The sequence below is a fragment of the Merops nubicus genome, unplaced genomic scaffold (genome assembly GCF_000691845.1).
Source record: "Merops nubicus isolate BGI_N331 unplaced genomic scaffold, ASM69184v1 scaffold43775, whole genome shotgun sequence".
Classification (NCBI taxonomy): domain Eukaryota; kingdom Metazoa; phylum Chordata; class Aves; order Coraciiformes; family Meropidae; genus Merops; species Merops nubicus.
Window position 1 is genome coordinate 1 of NW_008612443.1, and position 23,852 is coordinate 23,852.

At 35.1% G+C, this 23,852-nt stretch overlaps 1 protein-coding gene across 1 annotated transcript; it reads right to left on the minus strand.

Annotated features, from left to right (window-relative positions):
- Window positions 1-411: 411 nt before the first annotated feature.
- On the minus strand, window positions 412-23,499 carry LOC103774148 (E3 ubiquitin-protein ligase UBR1-like; the record flags this gene model as incomplete). Its single annotated transcript, XM_008941536.1, is given in 25 exon segments — window positions 412-617; window positions 1,746-1,774; window positions 1,777-1,944; window positions 3,572-3,661; window positions 4,943-5,052; window positions 6,752-6,851; window positions 7,791-7,945; window positions 9,947-9,995; window positions 10,508-10,610; window positions 11,598-11,650; window positions 12,588-12,712; window positions 13,130-13,193; window positions 13,808-13,909; window positions 14,083-14,148; window positions 15,248-15,358; window positions 15,581-15,642; window positions 16,506-16,686; window positions 17,492-17,620; window positions 17,920-18,019; window positions 18,592-18,749; window positions 19,423-19,521; window positions 20,407-20,495; window positions 20,928-21,035; window positions 23,003-23,126; window positions 23,437-23,499. Coding segments are annotated over 25 exon segments (2,644 nt in total), but the record flags the coding sequence as incomplete, so codon positions are not given.
- Window positions 23,500-23,852: the final 353 nt, after the last annotated feature.

Below are 23,852 nucleotides of genomic sequence, written 5' to 3' on the forward strand. Positions count from 1 at the left end.
CAACAAAAACAACTCAAATCCTCCTGAGGCTGTCACATGGGTGTCTGATAATATTCATCTATTTCATCCACATTGGGAAAGTTTGCTGCTGTACTTGAATAAACAGGAGCTGTTAACATCCTTGGATTTTTTCCAGAGTGACCACTCCTACCAAACCTCTAATGTTCATAAAATCTTGTGAAATTAAAGCATTTTCTGATTTTCAAGGGACAAATGAAAATATTCATACACTTCTACTTTTGAAGTTTTAAAGCACAGCTTTTAGAACAATTTTTAAATTTTCAGTTTCCTTTTATTAAATATTGGCAAGCTATTTAGCAATCTGACCAAATACTGAGTTTAATTAGGATCAAAGGGTGTGAGCTCTAGGTACAGAACTGCTGGTAGTCTAAAAGAAGAAAAATTGCATACCCCCTGAGAGGTCAAGAATTCTGCTCCTGTTCTGAGTTAAGGCAGTTGATTTCTGGACACAGGCTGATAATACCATGGCAGCACTTTCCAACTTTACTTCCTGCTCCTCCTGACACAGAATACAGGTCAGAACTTCCTTCTCAGCAACAGATGGACCTCTTTTGGGACCCAAAGCAATTTTGGAGTAATCAATTGCTGAAGACATGCTGTAAGACCATAAGTGACACAGATATAAAATAATCAGATGGCTTTTTCTAAACAAACTTATTTTTCCAGGCATCTAGAGATGTCATACACTGCTAATATTTCTGGTTTACAGAATGCTTTACAAAACCAAATTATGACCTAACACTAAAGAAATAGCTCAATCCTTATTAAAATGCAGTATTGTTTAAAAGTAGAAAGTGGACGTCAGCTAACAGAATAAACACAATGAAATGGATTCAGATAGCAGGAAATTCTGGAAGCTATATTCAATATAAATTGGATTAAATATATTTTAATTTTACAGGCACATTAAAACCATTTCCCATTTCTGAAGGAAATACACTGAAAAAACTATCTTAATTCAATGCTTTCTGACACAATAAGGAATATTTTTAAAATATATGGAAGCCTATTCCAGAGTTCAACAATGATTTACAGAACGTGATTTATTAAAGATCAAAGTACACAAGTGATCAGTACTTTTTTTCCAGCAGATCTCTCTATTTTGCTGATTAGTTTTGTGCAGCCCCAATTAGATCAAAATTGAGTGGTATTAGGTATACTGTATTGTTGAAGAATGTCTAGAACAGGAGGAATCCATAATAATAAGATTATAGCCAATTACAAACCAAACATTCTCAGTATGAAATTAGAGTTTAAAAACTAAAACAAGCAGAAGTATCAACGACTTGAGCTACAAGTGTCTCTTCTTCACTGCAAACCTTAACGCACATTGGCTTTCAGATACTTTTCAAATTAAGAACTTAAAGTTTCATATAAGGTAGACAGTCATCTCCAAAATTAACATTGTCAATTCAGCAGCTTTCTGAGGAGATTTTTTCAAATGTTAAGCAATTTAAGCATCCACCATTTGAAGAAATAATTTTCTTATCTTTTACCTTATGCTCTTACACAGAGTCCACTGTTCTTACATTAGCATACACATGCTAGTTTAAATGGAGTTCTGTAATAGCAGATGCTTTAAAAGTAACCAAAGACCCAAGTTTGCTGACTGGCATGACACCATCTGTCCCTTGAATGTATTTTCAAAATTAAGTAGCGTAACGAACTCATGTAGCAGGTAATGAATTCTTCCCACCACAACTCCAGATGTCAGGTTTCCTTACCTTTCTTCCTCCATAATAGCATCCTCTTTCTAATAGCAGCCTCTTGCCCTTGTGCCTCCACTGTGTTTTCATACAGGAGCTTATGGGTTTCAATGAAGTTCCTCTGCAGTGCTGACATCTGGGCCATTATCTTCTGCCGGTGCAGGCGAGCCGCTTCGGCCTTCCTCTTCCGCTCAGCCTTCTCTTTGTCCTGAGTGCTCTGTGCCTCACAACACAGGGGAACAAACAACTCACAGGCAACAGAGAACACAAAAATGAGAAGAATCTTCCCCCCACTATATGCATTCTAACCACTGACATCAAATACCTTAACTAACAACACTTTTATGATTAAAAAAAATAGTAACTAACTGCTATCTGAAAAATGTAAACCTAACTTCTTTAATGTTGAATAGGTTCATCAACCTGGTCAGAAAATAAGATTTTGAAAGGTCCACAAAAAGTCACTAGTACAATCTATTGCCCAAAGACAGCATCAACAATACCAGAGCCATTTTAATTAGGTACTTGTCTGTTCTTAAAAAAAAAAACCTTCGGTGAGGTGAACATCACAAGCCTCCTCCAGTGTTTTGTTATTCTCCCCATAAGCAAAACCCCCACTGAGTATTCAGGATCACCCTTACAGGAATTTAAGAAAATTTAATCTCTGATTATCTATGGATGAGACAGCATATAGATTGTTCCTACGCTTTTGTGGCAGCATTTTATGCATCTCAGGATTGCATTTCCCCCCTACTCTTTATTGTAGAATGGGAAACTACTCTTCTTCCAGTATTGTATAATCGACCATGTTTTCAAAAACTATAAACCAAGTATTTATATGCTGTGGAAATGCAGAATGCAAAAACCACAGGTAGACTTCATTAGAACATACAGAACCTAATTCCTCTCATTCAGTTCTTCATAAATTCAACAGTATACACATTGCCTCCATTTACAACAGCATTACTTTTTGAGGCAATGAAACAACCAATTGCTCCACAAGTAGTGGAAATTTAAATCTCATCTCTTACTGACTTATGTATTTTGTTCCCTTACCTTACCAGATACCATATGATACCTTTCTCAAAAAAGCAACACAGCATATGCTGTGGTGATAAGTTTAGAGCTACACCACGCAACGACCAGCCAAGAGATTGTTTGGCAGTGAGCTGTTGCCAAACAGACTGCGTGAGAGCCAACTGGCCTCTCTGCACACTGCTGCCTAAGCATAATCAGCCTTCTCTTCTATTCAACTGCCAATTTAAAAAAAGATAAAATTAAAAAACACTTCATGGGACTGCACCAGTGTTTGAAGTCTGTTTCGCTGTCATTTGACCACTGTGTTCAAAAGTTATTTTGAGGGAAGGGGGTAGAGACTGATGCACAGACAGAGTAATCACCTAAGCTTGACATCTTTATACAATCGAGGCAAAGCAGATTAACCTCTTGGGAGGTCATGTAAGTTACAAGACATCATTTTAAGTGGATTTGTATTTCTAATTATTGCACAATGACAATGTAATAGAAAAGCTGCTCAAATCATAAAGATCAGAAAAGGAAATACATACAAATTACTCCTTCACCTCCCTCAGTTATTTCCCTTAACTTGGAAGTACAACCAAAACCCACATCAGTTGCTGACAATTCCATGAAACATGCTTGCCATAAATTTAATTTATTAAAAATATTAATCTTGGAATCTAAATCCTATTTGTAGGCAATACATCATAAATTAGTATTTTTTAAATTATCATTTTAGGTGATTTGGGCACCTTTTTGAAAGCAGCCATTCAAAACATCAAATACAAGGCTTCCCTTGAACATTTTATTTTATTTTTAATTACCTCATCACCTTTTGTAGCTTCTGAGCTTGATGTAGACGTTACTGTTGTCAAGCTAGATTTTTCTCTCAATCTTTTCACCGTGTCAAACATCTAGAGATAAAGACTTAGATGTGAAAAACAAAATAGCAACTTGGGTCTTACTAGAATACAGATAGGATTAAAGCTCTTGATATTCAGTTTCATGTTATTTTCAGATTTTTCAAACAGATGAAACCAACTGCCATACTTCTAAATAAAAAAAAATCTGAGACCATATGTGCACTCTGCAGCAGTGCTGTGTCTGTATCCTAAAACTAATGAGCACTGCTTAGTATGAAGGGAAGTAAAATTCTTGCAACTTTTCCAGTCTTGCAGCACTAATATTGCTAAGCAGCTAAAGCATCTGTACCTCAGAGGAATGAACAGAGACTGGTAGCTTATTTCAAGTAGGTGAAGTGTGGATCATCCCATGGAAACAGTCACTAAAATAATGCAAAACCCTACACAGCTGGGACAGAAAGCTTTCCAGCATACACCAAATGAGTTAAAACTGAGCCTTCAGTTTTTGTTTATTTTCTCCAGCTATCCTGACTTTAAGAAGCATCTTGAACTTCTGATATTAAATATCCTATGTTTACTATATGCATCATTAAAAAGTTAATATATTTCTCACAGTACATTTTTACCTTTGCCTTTGGAGTTTTAGAAGAATAACGTTTCAAAAATATCTCTCAAACTTGCCTCCCTAATGTACCAGGATAGTCCAATTTTAGTAGCTGAGGATAATTTTGGAATCCTACTACAGTCTTACTCTTTTCCACGACAAGAAGACAAGTTTTCTGTTTGACACCTAAAACAAGAAGCCACCTAAACCAAAACAGGACAGCAGTACTCCTGCTAAGCAGAAGCAGCAGGCTCCTACAGTAGAGAAGGAATCACAGCTCTTCCCCATCTCTTGCTGGCTAAGAGCAGAGAGTTGGATGGTTCAAATGTACGTGGCCATCAATCAGAATTGTATGACTTAAGTCATAATACAAGCAGCCTCTAAAATGCCTTCCCAATTAATAAATTTTTACTTATCATTTGCTGTTATTTTGCAACAGGAATACGAGGAATAAAGTTGTACAAAAATGTCATTAGTGGAGTGAGTTATCTGAGGAAAAATTGACCCAATACTTGAAAGTAGCAACAGCAAGTACAATGACTTGTAAGTGTTAATGCAGCATTTGAGAAATTATGTCTTCTGAGGGGGAAAAATGCTCCAACAGATGAAGCTTCTCAGGACATCACTGCAGCTGTAAACTCTGGGTTATATGTAGGAATCACAACATCATTCATAAAAGCTTTTAAATTATTAAAATCAGATCCTATTTATCTCCCTGCCTTGTTTACCTGCAGAATCCAATTGACTGTGTCCTTCTGTGCCTCTAACTGAGGAACTCTCTTTAATTTCTCCAGAAGCATTAACACATTCACAGCATTCAAGGCCGAGCTTCCCATTCCTTGACAAAGAAGGGAAAAGGAGAAAAGCATGGGTCTTCAGGGAAAAAAAACCCTCAATATTTTAATGTATTTACAACACTGAATATGCCTTACAATACTACTAATTACATGACATACACACGAGCACAACCTGTGTAGTTACCTTTGTTTTAATTTCACCTCTTTATTGAAGTTCAATGTAGTATAATCTTTCCCTCTTGTAGATCAATAATTTTTGCTACTTCTAAGAGCAGAAGTACAGTCAAAACCAGAAGTGACTTTCACTTCAAGAAGAAGCTGTGAAGCTCTTATAGCTCACTTAAGTTTGCTAACAGCTCAGCATGCACAAGTTTAATCACAACATTTTTTGTGATAGAAAAAGTAATTATTTGCTTCCTCAAACCTCCAAAAAAGTCCATAACATTCTAGGTGATTCTCCAACACAAGCATGCTTTAAAATTGAGACCATTCTCAAATGATATTTCTTTTGCAGCACTTTCCATTCAAAATTAATTTGCACATATTTACAAGTAAGACAAATATATTACAAAAAAAGTATTTTTTAAAATCACTTCTTCATTGAGTTTTCCTTAAAAAATACTGATTATTTTTGCATCCCTTATATATCAATGGCACTTTGGTTTTTCTGGTTATGCAAAGCCTAAAGCTGGCAAAAACAAAAATTCTGTAACATTTCAACTGTAATTGCTTTTAATATATTCCTATAGCTAATATGAAGCTTCTTAAACAGAAATATGCTCTGCATGATGACAAGACTTATCCTTGCTCAACAAAAAGAAAATTTTTGAGAATCAAAAAAGTTAAATAGGATTGTTTTCCAAACTCAGTGACACCTCTTTACACAATATTTTTGAAAACTACAAAAATCTGCTGAAATGTCTTTTTTATTTACAAAGGAAGTATTTAAAGATGGTGTGCTTAGGGACAGGTCCTAGGGGTGGAGTTGGCAGTGTTAGGTTGAGGGTTTGACTCAATGATCTTAAAGGTCTTTTCCAACCTAAGCAATTTCTGATTTTGTGACTTCACAATTCTTATCTGTGTCATCTCTCAACTGAGTTTTGTTTAGCTTGGTAATGGAATTTTTTTATTTATTCTTATGCAGTGAAGCAGAAACTCTAGACAAAACAGAGGAATATTTACAAAATGTAGATAACTGCTACCCACTAGTCTTGAATGTAAGATTAGGAAGTGCTCTGTAGGGATTTGGAAAAAAAAGGAAAAAAGTACACTTCATTGCCACTATTATCACTATCACAGTAAAAGATTTTTAACTTGCAGGTAAATCTATAATTCTACAGTTCAGGAGTACAAAAAAAAAATTGAGACAGTTCAGTTAAATCCACTATAAATTTTCACGGAGTTCTTAGTTTCTATTTCAATCATGTTCTTATTAAGGAAGAACCATTTTCAGTTATCTAAGACCAGTATTACTTTTCCATTTATTTCCCAGGAAGAGAAGCACATTTCCTCTTCAATATACCTGGCCATTGGGAACAAAGGAAGCTAATCCAAATCTGCTTTCTTGATTACTTTTTTTAAAAAAAAAATACCTATTTCTTTAGTGGGTTTTAATTCTATAACAAAAAGTAAATCCTTTCTGACTAAAATCACTGAATACTTTCTTCTAGTTTATTTTTTGTCCTTACAAAACCAAGTTAGCTTAAATTACTCTGCTCTTTTAAAGAAAATGAAACATACGTGTTGCTTTGTGATAAAAATCAAAGGTTACTTCTTCTTCTGGAGACTTCTGTAACTGCTGCTTCTCTTCTAGTAACCCTAAAGAAAGGAGATGAAGCACCTGAAAAAGAAAGGAGTAAATCTCATTTACTGTTAGAGGTCTGAAAAAAATGTCATATAAAGTAAGGACATTTAATATAGTTCTATCCTATACGCTGATTATATCCACAATATACTAAAGAAATAAGAAAGTGCAGTGATTGTACATGGAAAGTGAAATAACAGTACACAATATAATTTTCCTGCATATTATTTGCATTAAAATTAATAAACTTGCACACATTTTACATTAGTAACATACAAATCTTGCCATTTTGCCAATACAAGTCTATGAATGTTTGGTTAATTACATAATCCAAATATTAGCATTAAAGGCAAAGAAATAAAATCACCTATGCACTGTAATTACAAAACTGATTAATTCAACCAGTCTGTACATTCAAGTCCTAATCCTATAAAGATTAAAAACAAACAAACTAAACATCTTAAAAAAAAAAAAAAAGTCAGTAATTCCTTTTTTTTAAAGCATAAAAATCACTGTGGTAAAATGAAATATTTAAATACTTACAAAATTACATTTCATGACTGAGACCCCAAAGACAGGTACATATTTGGAAACTTTCTAACTTGCAAAATGAAACAACTCAAATTCCTTTATGATGATCAAAGGGTTACATATTTGTATATGAAGTTTCAAGAAAAATATGAGGTAAGGAGACTTACATATTGAAACAGCTTCAGTCATGAGACAACACAGGGGAAAGCATAATAGAAAATGGAAGATTATTCCCAATGTAATACTATTGTGTTTCATCCTTCTGTTTTACAGGGGAGATGAATAATTAGAAATATTTTCTTTATCGAGAAGATTTATAAAACAGGTTTGTGTACTAAAAGTAAATTCTTGTCATTCAAAGTTTCCACATATTGATCTTATGGTAAGCAGTTAGCATGGTCAACAGAGGAATGACCACAAGAAGAAGACCCAATCTAACCATACCATTTGGATCATCCCTTCAGTCCACAAGTGGGTTTCCAGCTCGACCGCTCTCTGAAGAATGGTCCTCACTATGTGCATCATCACATCACAGTTCAGAATCCTCACCACGCTGCTGAATGCAGGACTGAAGTCTGGGGGAGGAGGTGGTGGCAATGCTAGAAAATGGAGACATGCAAATATATCAACAAACTGGCATCTCAAAGATTGCAGGCAAAAAGTAGAGAGCACGAGCATACCAATTCCAGTGAAACAACTAGTCCTTGAAATTAATAAAGCCACACCTATATACAGTTGTTCACCTAAGTCAGCTTTTATCTTTAGCACAGCTAAGTACTTTTATTGAGGTCTTCTGTAAAAGACATGCAAACTAAGCTAAACCATCAATCACAAGTACTTAATTGTATCTATAAATGCAGGTATTTAATACTTTGCACTGCCTTATTGATGTGTCACTAACAAACATAAAAGTGTCTATGTTTTGCAACAGATACGAAGTTTTCAAGTGGTTAAACAAGAGTGAGCAGTTGTTCTTTGAGAGTGTGGTGTCTCACACTACAGTGTCCCATGCCTATTACAGCTACAGCTCCAAATGCTTCCAGCTACAGGGGCATTCTGATCATTTTTGGCCATGGACATTTTTTGAGCTATCAAAACTGTGATGTGGTGTCTCACCCAGAAGCCACATGGAGTCCTGATATCTACTAAGAGCAGCTCAGTTAATGCTGCAGCCTTTTCCTACCTGGAAGCATCAACTTAAGTTTTCTTTTGGTACCTAGATGCCCATTTTCAGAAAACTTCTATGAATGCTGTGAATCACCATCAATCCTCTCACAATTTAGACTGAATGAATTATAAAAAGTTACTGACAAAGACAACACAGACACGTAAAAGCAAATGCCCAAAGTATCTGGAACAAGATGAGTAGCCTCAGGGGCATACACATCAATGTAACAATTACCTTTGTATTGTGGAACTGTATTGTTGGGTTACATGAATTATGAGTTTCTGACAGTTACGTCTCAATATCTGCATTTTTTTTTTAAAAGCTGTATAAAATAAATGTCCATGCTAACATTTTAAGTTTCTAAAGTGAACACAGAGGAAAAAAAATTATTAAGGTGCCACTGAAAAATCTGTCAACTGTGTAAAACAGCAGAGGGAGAAGCTTAAAGTAATCCAAAGATACCTTTTTCCTCATATTTCAGCTGTCATAATAGTCTGAGTTACTTCAAACTGAAGGAAATTACTTTTCAAAGATAACATGATTTCTTATCTGAGTCTCTCCTAAATTACAGCACAAATTTATTCTGTTTAAGTTCCACAGTTTTTCAACTGAAAGGAACCCAATGTAAATAAAACCTATTCAGAATTAATTTTAACCACCTTAGGTATGAAATGCTGTAGTGCCCCTGAGTGTACACAAAAAACCAAAATACACTTAGAGTAAGAAGATTAAGGTATTCAACTGGAAGGACAATCTGGGAAGAGACAAATAATTCTATTTGTTGCAGATCCCAAAAGCAGTAATAGTTGATTTTATTAACTTATTCATTGCACTTACTCGTTCAGCTTACAAAGTCTTCCTCAAAACAACCCACTTAATGCTTGTGACTTGAACAGGTAGAAGTAAGCTCAAAAGGGAAATTACATTTGTGGCAGAATAGAAACATGGGGGTTTATTGTTATATGTATTTGCATCTTCTAAAAGAGGAATATTTTGATTAAACTTAAGTCTCAAGCTACTTCCAGAAAGGATAGGAGCACTAGTTGCTGTGGCACCTCTCTCTGCATGGATTATGTCTCAACACTGTGCTAAAGAAATCACTCACAAAAAAACTTTTGCCTCCTAGTTACTCCACCATAAAAAAATCTAAGTTGTTCATTTTGTCAGTGGGTACTATGACATGTTTATTTGTCTACTATGAAATTAAACTAAACATTCCCAAACTCCTAGCTTTGTATTAAAAGAAGGAAAAGAGAGAAAATAAGTGACGGGTGCTAATTAATTACAATTACTACAAATCACAATAACTTTAATACAATCTCAGCTATCCACAGGTAAGTCACAAGACATCTCCCAAAGCTCATTTTGTATGTACAGCTACATTCACTACTGAGTTATCACATTTGTTGAGTCATCAGTTTCCAATTTTTACCTTCATCTCTGTTTTCCTGTTTTCTTCTTTTCTTTTGTGTATGTTCAGCCTACAGAAAAAGTAGTGTTGATGTATCAGCATCTCTACAGAAGTACGTAATGAAACAATGAGAAACCCTGAACCAGGAATGTGCCAAGATACAAAGTCAATACTTGGTCGTGCAACTAGAATTTTGTCTGAAATCTGTTTAACAATACTGCATCTTGCATTCCAATTTGTAGTAGAGATAAATAATTTGACATAGCTGCTGATTTAATAAGAGTTATAAAAGTAAAGTTTGGGGTTTTCCAGTGCAAAAGTAATATTTTGTTCTTATAAATAGTTAACAGAGTTAATACAGAAGTCACTATAGGAAAAATACTAATGAAAACCATATCACATCAACTTGTGTTAAGAATCTGAGCTTCATTACAAGTTTAGTTTTTAAGTTAGTTCCATATACTCTTTAATGGAACCTAAAGAAACTGATTCAGTAATTCCTCTGATTTCACAAAGTTCTTCAGACATTACTAAGTATATTACTATTTTTTAACCTTTGAGAGTGGATCTTACACTGCTTACCTTGCTGTGCTGGGTCTTAGTGTAGTGATAGAAGAACATATTGAACTCCTTCAAGCATTCATCTTTCAGTTCATAAACTCCATGGCCAGACACACCTGGTTTCCTTACAGAGACATATTCAATGACATACAGATTAATAATGTATGTTCAGCACATCTCTGAGTATTAAAAAAACCAACATGATTTATTTTCTAAGGAAATGCTAATAAGAAGTGGAATGGTGATGGTTGCTTCATTAACCTATAAAGAGCACACAGTAAGTACAGTTACCAGTCTTTTAATTTTCAAGACTATTTATGACTATAAATCCTCCCCAGCAGCAAAATATTTCCAGTCCATACCATCTACAGCACATCATATAGCCTCTGACAGGTATTCTTTTTAACTTTATGGTTACATTTCAGATGTTGGAGGTTAACCTATAAAATTCATTACCCTCTTTAACCACAGTGCAAAACAAGTAATACAAACAGCCACTTTCCAGCCAGTGAGATTTTTCTGAACCTTCCATATAACTCCCAAGGCAAAATTCCTAGTTACACCCTATAGTTGCCCTTGATTAAACATAAAAAAGCAAGCCACATGAAACTTAAAATGAGGTATACTAAAATAATTTAAATTACACAACATTTTTTGTGATAAAATAGGAGACTTTTGAACTAGTTTTTCTCAACTGTTACAATTTATTATTCTATATTTGTACATGTCTGTCAAAAAGCATTAACTCCTCTCTGAAAGTTACAGCAAGTTAGCAACTAAACTTCTAAACTAATGATTTGGTGATTATCAAATGTACAATGAATTAAGTTTCCCAACCATCTTTGTAATAAAAAGAACTTTTGAAGACTTTCCCACTAGGACTTGAGATTATTACACTGAGATGACTCAGAATGAATTTCAAGAAAGAGGGGGGCAAAAGCAGAGAAGCAGCAACTTCAAATATTCCACTCACTTTTCTATGCATATTTGCAAGCATATGCATTTCACAACAGCAAAATATTAGCTTAACAGAGACTGTGGTTGTTCAACCCATATAATCAAAGAGATCTTATTTCACATTCAAGCTACTTACAAAACATTAGGAACTTACTTAAATGTAGCCACTTTATCAATTACATTCTCCAAGCCAGTTTCATTGTTCTCCTGGTAAAAAAAAAAAAAAATAATTTGGGATAAATACATAATGATTCAAGTATCTTCAGTATTATGCTAAATGCAACAAGAATAGACATAGATTTAGATCAATTCCCTAATTCATGAATTAATACATTCTACCCACTGTTATTCAGTAAGTAGGTATTAATAATTGACAAGTTACAAGGAAGTAGCAAAGACAGATCATACTTTGATTTAATCATGTAAAGTTTTATTTGATAAAGCTGAGCTCCAGAAACAGAGCCGTGCCTTACCCAACCTCAACAGAGGGACAAACAGTTTTAGTCTATTAAAGTAGTAAATGTGGATCATCCATTATTGGTTTCTGATAATATTTCAGGCTATTTAATTTACAGTAAAATTGATTTGCATTGATTGCCAGCCTTGAAAACTTGCACAGACTATAAAATCTAATCCACATCCCTCTCCTTTACTTGAATTTTCAACAGTCAGAATAGAATGGCAGGGAAATCTGTGCTTTCAAATAGACCTGTACAATACTTGACCTCTGATGGAGCTGCACAGGTTTAAAGTGATCAAAGTTACAGGATGAGATCTACTGCTGTTACACAGGGCAGAATGGAATCCAGCTGCATGGGCCTACAGCGCCAAAAGAGAAAATACTTCTAAAACTTTTCTTTTTGAATCAAGGAGAACTACAGCTGAATATTGCACAAAATTCCACCTCTTCAAAAGCACAATGCCCATACAAGCCTTTCCAGATCAGACAATACTTGAATCCATGACATTTATAGCTATATCAGTGCAGTGTGTAAGGCTCTTGGTCACGCTAGCTCACAATTCTGAAACCAGCATTGGAGCTTTATATCAGAAATCAAATGCTTCCATGTGAAGATATGGAAGCTAAAAAAGACAAAGCAAGAAAAAGTGAACTAAAGGAAAGAGTAAACAAACAAGGACTCACATCTTCAGGCAAGGACTTGGTAATTGCACTGTGAGCCATTGGTTCAATACATAACAGATGGATGATTTCTCTCATGGTAACTTCTTCTTTTGTCACATTACTCACTCCAGGCACATATCTTTCCCCTACCAGAGTGAATCAAAAGGAGAAGAACGGCAAATAAAATCGTTATAAAGCAATTCTTAATTTTGCACAAGAGGGTAACACTATTACTGAGCTCTGAAATAGTATAAGTTTACATTTGCCATAAACCTAACCCAAAAGTCTCAGAGGAAAACCCGTTTTTATCCTGGTTTCTTAACAAAGCTGGCTAAGATGGAGTTTCTGCTCAAATTCTACTTTATTAGTCAATTATGAAGTTATCTAACAGTTTTTCACTATGCAACTCCTATTGCTTCTGTTTGACAAATAATTGTGCTACTAAACCATCTATTTAAACCAGGCATTCTCCAGTATCCTCTCTATACCATCCACGTCAGGAAGTCATCAGACTCGTGTTGTCAAACTGTAGTAACACAACAGAAGAGAGAAACACAACTTACCCACAACATAGATGAGAACCTGTAACATCTCTTCTATTAACACGTTATATTGTTTGATTAAGTCCTACAAGAATTAGAGAAACCAGTTTTAAAAAACAAACCAAAAAAGACAAGCAGGGAAATCTGGCAACTGACACTGAGCTCAGCTTTCAGATGCACTGCTTGGCCAAAGCACTGTACTGAAAGAAGAAATTGCCAGTCTAACAAGCTAGAAAAAATGCCTGCACTTGCAGAGAAGATATTACTCTGCAACTGAAGTGCAAAATTCACATGCACAGGAAAAGAAACAACAGCTAAAAATGTATCCTAAATAGAGGGTTATATGAAAGTTCAAGCCTCAGGAAGTAGCATAGCAATCCAATACACTTCCAGGCAAAATAAGAACACATAATACATCTTTAAGAGACACAGAAATTTTATAGAGAAGTCATCTATGTGGATTTTGGTAGATGGCCTATGAAATAAAGGTCAAAGAGGGCAAAATCTGTTAACTAATTTTGAGCACGCTTCTACAAATTCTGAATCCAAAATCATTTGCCTAATCACTAGCTCCTGTGTTGACTGACTTCTAGTGTGGTCCTAAAAAACACAGTTATCAACTGTAGCTAGTTTTTCTTATTAATCTTCCATAAACACAAAGCAAACAAAGGAATCAGCAGAAATGTACTTGCCACTTACTGGATCTTTGCTGGGCTTGATCTTTTTGAAAGCATCAACAAGCTCATATCTCTGCAGTACCAGCAGGAGAAACTGGTTTGGATCCATAAGAGATGCACCTATCTATCAAAAAACCCAAACTATTATGAATACCAGTTACTATTACAGTTCTTCATTGATTATGAAAAATTCTATTTTCATCAAGAAATTTTTACAGCCACAAAATTTAATCAAAATTAAGATAAATTACATGAAAAAGTTATGAGCCAACCAAGCAATGATTCAGAACATTATACCTGGAGCATGATGATGTCTTTATCATACATCTCTTCTCTGCATTTAACATCTTGATAATAGAATACCTGAGAAACAGGAAGACAAAATTTAAGTAAAGATGTAAAGTAATATATTATCAAATGTGCACCAGTTAACATCTGAGGCTTTTTTAAACTATACAGCACCTTTGAGTATGGGAAAATCGTGTGTTTCTTTCAAAACAAATGTGTACCTTGGTGGAAGTGAAAAAAAAATTGGTTTTTCCACATATCAGGAGAAAGTCCATGCTGTACTTCTTTGTACCCCCTTCCAAGACAACATAATTCTAATGGCCGCTACTGATTAAAGTTAAAACATCCTCCTTCTCCTAACCTAGTTCTCAGAGAAACAATTCTACAAAGGGGCTATCAATATTTACTTTCACCAAAGGGTCCTGTGAAAGGTAAACAGAAAATTTCTGCCATCAAAAAAAAAAGGAAAAAAAAAAGTTATGTCAAAGCAAGTAAAATACAAGAAGGACTTAAAGGCAGACTCTTGCTTTTACTCTTGCAATAAAAAACTGCAAGTATTATAAAATGTTTGTTACGCTCTGTTAAGGTGGCACTCAAAAGTTTAGGGCAAGATTAAAGTAGTTTAACTTCTGCATATAAGCATAGAATCATAGAATGTCTGGGCTGGAAGGGACCTCCAAAGGTCATCTAGTCCAACCCCCCCACCATAAGCAGGGACATCTCCAACTAGATCAAGCTACTCAGAGCCTCATCCAGCCTGATCTTGAATGTCTCCAAGGATGGGGCCTCCACCACCTGAATGATTAACAAACTAAGAGATTGTCCTAACCATTCATGCTGTAAGCAACGTTACCAACAGTACTCATGCAGTGATTTCTTTATCAGATCTGAAAGTAGTTTACAGTAGATGTCAGTAATGTTAAAACCATTTCAGAGTCAGGAAGAGTCATAGGAGAGATGAAAATACTTGTCTAATACAGGGAAGCAAACCACTGATGGAGCTAGAGACAGACTCAAGTCCTCTAAATTCCCACCTAGAAACCTTTCTGTTTAGTGTAGGAGTGACCCCCATGACCTCTTCATGCACTGGATGAAACCACCACTGGGAGCATTACTGAGAACCACTGGCATACACCGTTAGGAGCAACTCACTACTGAACCCTGCAGGGATTACCTGGCTTATCAGGGAGAGCCCATTCCTCCTCCACATCTCTGCAGCAACCTGAGCGACCAAGACAAGACATCGCAAAGGATACTCCACCAGCAGCTCCACTTGCAATTCTTCCTGGGGTTTAAATTAAAAAAAAAAAAAAATATCAAGCAAGGATAAGTCTGTCAGTGATTTTAAAGTGTACATCCTAATAAACAAAGACATTGACAGCTGCAAAATAACTTGTGTATGTGAAATGAAAGTTACAGGACATAATTTTAGGCTTTTTCCTTCCCAAAGTATAAATCACAAGAAGCATTTGGAAAAGAAAAAAAAAAAAAAAAGATAAAATCTTACAGGAGAAACAAACTCATGCAATCTTGAGATGGCTCCAGTCTTGCTTAACCGTACATGAAGACCTAAAAAAAATGAGGAAAACAATTAGAAAATAAATCAAAATCAGTGAAGTTTCTCCTCTAACCCATTCTAATGTTAGCTAAATCATCTACAACTCAGAGTATTACTGACAAAAAAGTCCAAGTTTACTTAGGAAAGACTTGTTACTTTTTTTTTTTTAAGATAGAAAATCTATTACATTATAATAGTTCTTACCAGTCTTACAACCCATTATTTTATCAATAAGTCTATTCATTTAATGAACTCAGCAAAACCATTTAAATTGAGATGCTGAATAGTATTAGCAAAATTTTAATTTCACATTTAAATAACATGTCAGTAATAACTAAATTTCAAGAGTACAAGGCCTAGCAGATGGCATCTTGGTATCAAATGATGTGATGAAGAATCTACAGCTCAATAATAGCATGTGATTTCAGTTTTGTTCTAGAGAAAGGGCGATCACTCAGTGCTGTGGTCCTTTGTATTCTGACTGAAAATCTGTCCTGAAGTGCTACAAATATGTATATTTAGGAGGAGTATTTTAACAGTCTTAATATATATGTGGCTGGAAAATAAATTTAAAATACAGTAATAATGAACACTCATTTATGCAAACCAGGCAGAAAGAACTACGTAAATTCAAATAGTCCAGAGAAAACTGAAGATCTCACTAAAATACAAAATTTTTCGTTCTTCTCTCTCTCCTGTTTAAAAAATGTCCTCCAACCTCCATAGCAAATGTTTTTTTAAGGAACCCTTTTCTTAAGAATGTCAGAGTGACTGATGTGTGAAGCACTTAACTGAAATGCTTTCTAGTCTAAAGAAATAAGAGACAGATGAAAACACAAATTAAGTAACAATCAAAAGAAAACGCACCACCTACCAGCAAGTGTCCTGGAGAGGGGTAAGTGTATGCTGACGGGATCTGCAGACACCCTGTAAGGTCTGCTCTCCAGAGTATGGCCACACAGGTGAAGGACTGTCTTCTCCCGGGAGCGGCCGTTGGTGCTGCACCTCATCACAGCTCTGTGGCACTCCCTGTAGGCCCTGAGCAACACCTCCTCCTAGAATTTAAAATTAATGCATAGTCTTACATTTAAAAGTCATATATATGCACTAAAAGTCCTCTTTTTTTTTTTTTTTTGATGGCATAAACCGCTATTGAAAATCCACAAAAATAATTACTGCCCAGTTTCTTAATACTGAGAGGTAACAGAGCAGTGGAGTGTCTACTAAAGCTAAGAATATGCTTCAGCTCAAAAAAAGCTGCTGTCAAATGCTCTCAAACCTATCTGCTTATTTAGGCTGCAATATTTTATTATTTTGCACACTTTGCCCCCCCAGCTGGATGAACAAGCTCCTGACCTGTTGTTCTTCCTTTCTGTCCCTACTGAAAAAAAAGACCCCACACTTCAGAACGTCTTTAAGTTAACAAATTGTACAATTTCCTCTCTTCCTCCAACACAGGAATGAGGCCCAGCACTGATTAAGACAACTTACAGGGTCATTACCCAATTAGCACAGAGCTTCTGCAGTCCACTTTTGCAATTAAAAAAGAACACCATGCTTCAAAACCTTAAAACCTGACAGTGAAACCATGAACCTAGTTCTCAAAATCTCAAATGATAAGAAGTATTTTCTCTTCACAATTTGCCCAATGCCCTGTGCAGCTCTGTCAGCTAGAAGATTATACTCTTCAGAGATCACTTCTCTTTGTCACACCAGCAGATTAATTCATTCAGGCTCATTTTTTGGTGGAGATCTGTATTGAACAATACTGAGCTTTTTAAAAAAGTTGTTTCTAAGAAAGCACTCCAGAATATTCACAAAAGCAGGCACGTAAGAATCCCAGACAACCCATACACTTACATCACAGGCACACCACTCTTGGAACATCAAGAGAATGTTTTTGAGCTGCATCTGTATAGCAATAGCTGCTTCCCAGTCAGGGTCCACCTCAATGTGTTGACCAATCTGTCTTTTTATCTCCTCCATTCCCTGAAATGAAGACGCAACAAAATACTCAAGCGAGATCAGTAATCACAGGCTTAAAACAACAGAAAATCTTATAAGCAAGTGGTAAAATATACATTGTTCAGACACATGTAGCTAAAATTAATGAATAATATTTCTATGAGGTAAACATTACTTTTTCACCCACACAAAATAGAGATTGAAAAATGTACCATCTTAATTTCATGTTTATATCCACAACATTGCTATGAACAGAGATGAGCAAACTAAGTGCTAAAATATCTTTATAACATTCAGAAAGAAATTATTCAAATGTTTTGTACCTGCATGCAAGTTAGAATCCTTAGGAAAGAAACAAATCCTTCTAAAAAGCGCTCCCTCAGATGGTCTGTCCACAGTGTAGGCTTGCTGACCAAGACATACCTGTCCCCAAAGAAAACATTATCATCTTTTGCTCACACTTCTCATCTGCTTATGCTCATACTTAAAGTGTTCTTCGTAATAAAATAATCAACTGCATCATCACATTACATCACCCTCCTCATCTCAAGCTCCTCTCAAAATTCTCACCAAACACTATAGATGTTTATTTCAAATCATGGGAGTCACACTAAACAGGTATTTTAATTCCAAAATATTTGGGATGGTTTGCTTTTACATTACTTAGTTTATGAGAGTAGTTTGGGACCTGTGGGAGGGGAAAATCCTATGCAGATGAGGATTATACAGCCTCCCTGGAATGATAATGAACACAAGACAAAATTCCCATACTATTACAGTAAATGTTTTGTTTATTAATACAATTGTTCTATGGGAACAAAAATAAAATTTTAAGTTTCCACTGAAAAATAAACCACAAAAGTTTCATATGTGTTTTGTGACGGTTTTGGTTTTGCATTTATTTTAAAGTTTTATCATCAGATACCTGAACTGAAACACATCATCCTACTGCCACTTTTCAAACAGTTGCTCTAGTTTCTCAGCTTTACACTTACCTGAGGTCAAATATTATTGCATAAACCCGGTTCAGTTTGTCCTGACTGTAACCCTGGAAGTTGAACTTGTCATTTTTATCTAGGTATTCTGGAAGCACTTCCAGAAGTGTCTCAGTAATAGTGGTGATTACATTCTGCTCTTCAATAAGATGTCGTGCCTGCAAGAAGAATAACAGGAATTTTTCTTCCTAGTTTTGTTGAAGGGAACTGTTAAAATGAGTTTTTCTTTGAATCCAGTCTGTTTGATCATTAATTATTTTTAGTATTTGTAAAAACTCAAGCCACAAAACTCCCATAGTACTTGCTATATATAAAGTCTCTATGAGCTTAATGTATCTGTTGACTTTGACAGCTTCAATGTAGCAAACATGCTATTTTTTTCCTAGAAAGATCATGTAGAAAAAGGCTTTTACATTATCATTTCAGGCAAGAAACATGTAACTTCTAAAACCTACAGATATACTTTTTCCCTCCACAGGATTTAACAACTTTCACCCCCACAAAAAGACATTTAACCACTTTTTTCCCCAATTCTCCCCAGCTTTTAAAATTACCAGTGAAGGTAAATGTGAATAGTAAATAAACACAGTAAGATAATGGAGAGAAAGATACTGCCTAGAACTTCTACTTACTTGCACTCCCTCCATCTTCCGTAATGAATTTTCACATAAACTCAAGCTTCTGCTTTCATATTGTCCTTAACAAATCTCAACCACTGCTCATTTTGAACTCACCAGTGTATACAGACTCTCTGTCTGTAGACACAGAAGTGGGACTGCTGGCAATTCTCAAATTTATTTTACATTTCTAACAGAGACAGGCTGTACATACCAGAGTAGGTACAGTGAACATCTGAACCGAGAGTGCTGTCACAGAGAGAACTCTGTCATGATCATCACTGATGTATTCTTTTTGCAATGTCTTGTAATACTAGGAAAAAAAGAATATTGGGGAAATGAAATAACTAAAATGAGTTTGGTAAAAATGTTTACTTTTTTATCTGCAAGGATTTCATGTCAATATCCTTCCTCCTTTCTAAAAGAAGTAGTGCAAGCAACAAAACTGGCACGGTCCTCAATGCACCAAAGCAGTCAAACGTGTGCCCCACTGCCTTAATACTGAAGCTCAGAAGAAATGTATCCATTCTGCTAGATTGCAATCAAAACATATTTTCTCCTACAACCAATATTCCACAAGAAAAAAGAAAAAAAAATAATCTGAGAAAAGAATCTACAAAGACATCAACTTAGTATAAAACCAGTCCTCCTCCTGCAGCGAACTGCATGAATAATTATTCAACAGCTATCTACAAAAGATGTGTACAATGAGTAATCTTAAGTCTTTGTTTGCTTTCCTTCAGTCCAGAGAAAACCATTAAATAAATGTCAGTCACTTGAATATACAGGTTATATAAATCAGGATATTTGTTACCTAAAACAAAACATTTGGTCTTATATTTTGTATATTTACCTACTGCATTTTACTTTTTAAAATAATGACCAGTTTCAGTAGCAGTTCATCTGCCATTTCAAAAGATAAACAAAGTAACAGCAATACTGAATTAAAAATGAGTACACGTACCTACATGATTATATGGAACAAAACCAATGACACCGGAATGAATACACTCTGCAAAGGCTGAGCTAGTTGAAGTTCTGATTGTGGAAAAGTCATAATTTATACTGAAATACCATGTATATTATATTTAAAAATATGTATATTCTACTTATGTTATTAATACATTTTCAGGTTATGGGAAAATATTACAAAGTGAGTAAAAATTTATAGTGTAAACACACAAAAAAAAAAATTTACCTTCACAAATTCCACAGCAAAAAGTTTTTTGTATTCAATTTCCATGAAAAAACTACTGAAGATAAGTTCATGAAGAACCTTCCTTGCCCCTGTGAAGAGCCAATACAATGCACATCACTTCACTGTACTAAGATGCAGCTTTGTGGAAAAGGGGATTAGGTTATTAAATTGTAATTTAAAATCTTTAAAACCTGTGAAATTATTACAAAGTATATGAGCAAATATGTTTTTTCTATTTTTAACATTTATTGCTGTGTATTTAAACCACAGGGTAAGCATCAAGTCCTTCAGACAGGCCACATTTTGTGAAAAGGCTTTTCAAAATAAAGTAAGAAAAATTTAGGAGGGAAATATATATCCAAAATACCAATTATCTCATCTATAAAAATAGAGGCTGTATAAAACCCATGATATAAAAACTATAAAGAAATGCAACTCCATCTGTATAGCCTTCTTACACATTTGTTACACAGGAAAAATTAATTTGTCTCTTTAGTTTATAGCAACATGGATACACAGACCTTTATGAAGTTTTGCATCCCACAGCATCAACCTGCTTATGAAGCACGGCCTCTCAGATCCAGCTGCTTCTTTCAGACATATCTGACAAAAAATCTGGCGAAAGTCACCTATAGAGAGAAAACTATCCATTTGTACAAGAATGCTTCAATAATTAAATAATATGAGCCAATAAAATGAGAACTACAGAAGTCTGTTCTTTAAAAAAAAGAAAAATTAGAAGGTACTTCATTATTAATTATTTTTAAGTAAACATACTTCAACATTCTCTCTCTTGCACTAATTTCTTCCTATTTTTCTCACCTACTTTATCAATCCAGCAATGTAGAAGAGTATTTTAAAATGAAAAACATTTAGGCAGCTTTGCAAAGCAGATCCATAGGAAGAGTTCACTATGTCAGCACAGAAGTGCACAGGCAAGGCAAGTCTATGCTGCTGCCTGCCCTGAGCTCTGAAAGGCAGTCTTTTGTAAAATGCCAGAACACCATTTTATTGAATCTATCAGTAAACACAGTACTTGGTGAAGCAGTTTTGGGGATCAATATCTCAGTCACCCATGGGTTACTAATGTTCATAAATGAGTTCTTACATTACTAATTTCAAAAGGAAAAAGTGGAGTGTCATGGATCAAGTTCCCAATAACCTGGCAATAAATTTTATTGAATGTTTCTTGATCAGTGTTCTATCACTTGAGGCAAGACCAGGCAAAGAACGGGAACCATCACACCACCAATGAGTTCCAGCTAAGTGCAAAACATCAGGTTCTTAAAGCATCTACAAGAACAGGAATGTTAGACTTCAGTCTTTGTGCTTAAAGACTCTCAAAAAACACATTAAAGTATCAGTTAACCTATAAAAATTTCCTAACCCAAAGTGCCACACCCAAATGGGAGACTCCTTTTCACTTTTAGCTTATCACAGTGGCTAAAAAGGTAATGTTCAAAAAACTAAAATTTTGGGGAATTGTTGGAGCACTGACACCAATTTGTCTATATGCACACAGAGTCAACAGCCAACCAGTCAGCTATCAATTGGTGCTTTAAATAACCTCACAGAATTGAAAATAAGAAAAATAATCTAGGAAGAAAAATCTGGATTAAAAATTTTGAACTTTCACTAGAAACCTCGAAATAAACCACACAGTCAAAAACTTGTACCAGTTAACAGAACTGTCCAAAGAACTCAGACTAGCAAGAAAATATCATTGGTGAAATACATATAAAGTTGAAAAGAAAAGGAAGCTAATCTCTCTAAAATATTGTAAAGAATTACAAAAAGGTGTAATTCTGGTACATGTATTTCAAAGGGAAGATTGTAAAGTAAAAGTTCAGAGAAAAGATAAAAAATTCACTTAACTATCCAAGCTTATAAAAAAGGCTGAGGCAGACTTAACAGTTTCCCCCTATCAAGAAGGAGGATAAGCAGTGAGTAGAGCTTCATCCGTGCAAATTTGTGAAAAGAGATTTTACAATGGCTTTAGTGTGGCAAAACACAGTAACAGAAACCAAAATTAGGCTGGCTCAGAAGCCTTCTTTAAAACCATAAGCATCATCAAAACCAGGATAATGTCTGAAAACTTAAAATATGACTTTCCACTGATGGACAAATTTTTAAATTAAGGCTGTTGTTGTTTGTTTTACTGACACTATCTAACTGATCACAGCTATCAAATCTTAAGCAGGAATTGATTCAAGCAGAGCATGTATCTGATGATGGACATGTTCTGCAGCTTTCCACCAGGCACTGGGGAGGGGAACAGATTTAAGCAAAGAAGTCACTGAAATAGGGCACGTGATGCTGAAGCTGCAGATAATAAAGCTTCTTTTACAAGGATCTGTAGTAATAGGACAAGGAAAGACATTTATTTTAGCAAGAAGGAACAGAAAAGTACTTCTATTCATAACCATACTGATGGATATCAGCACCCATACTACTTAATTATCTAATAATTAGGAGGAATGTGAAAGTATTTTAATATAGGAATGCCATATGTAACACTACTGAATACATTCTGTGAAGGAATCAGTCATTCAAACAGTGGCAGGGTTTTACTGCGACAGAAATCAGCTGTGCTTACTTGAATAGCTCATGAGTTTGTTGAGCCAAGAACCCAGGCGCAAGGCAAACTTCTGGTGAGCCATGACATCAGCATGCAGAACCTCCACGTGAAGGGGCCGCTGAGAAACATTCTCAGAATGTCTCTAGGAGTCAGGTAAATATTAGTAGATATAAAGTAAAGATAACATGATTTTTCATATTTGTCTCCACCAGTCATTACCTCTCCCAAGTAAAAAACAAAATCAATTTGACATTCTATTTCTGAAGATATCTCTCTCTCTACCCATTAATCCCAAATTTGGTAAGTTAAATTCAACTTCAAAACAGTTCACAGGCAGATTATAAAAGCATGGCAGTACCAAGTTCAAGACTATACAGAAGACAAGTCTTCAGTATTAATAGTTAGGAGATTTGTTGATTTTTTTAAATGAGAAAAATATTTTAGGAAGATACCTTGATTTCTTCTTTTGCTTCCTGACAAGAAGCATAATGTCCTGCCTTAACAGCTCTACGACCCTGTTGAAAGAAAATACTGAGCATGAGACTGAAATAAAACAAACCCAAAATATCACAAGTCTGATCCTTGCTATGTTTTGATATGTAAAATGGGGACTAGTATCACTCATGGTGCTTTTAGACATCTAGAAGCAAATAAAAATTAGCATCATTATCTTTAAAAAAAAAAGATTTTAATTAAATTAACAACAGAACAACAAAGTAAAGTGTAGGCATCCTAATGTTATTAGATAAGGAAAACTCATGTACACATTAAAATAGAAAAGGGATTTCTGCAGACTACTTCAAATACAAACCACATCAACTTTCTTCCTGGCACAAACTACACTCATCCTGAACTGCTTTTCCACAGT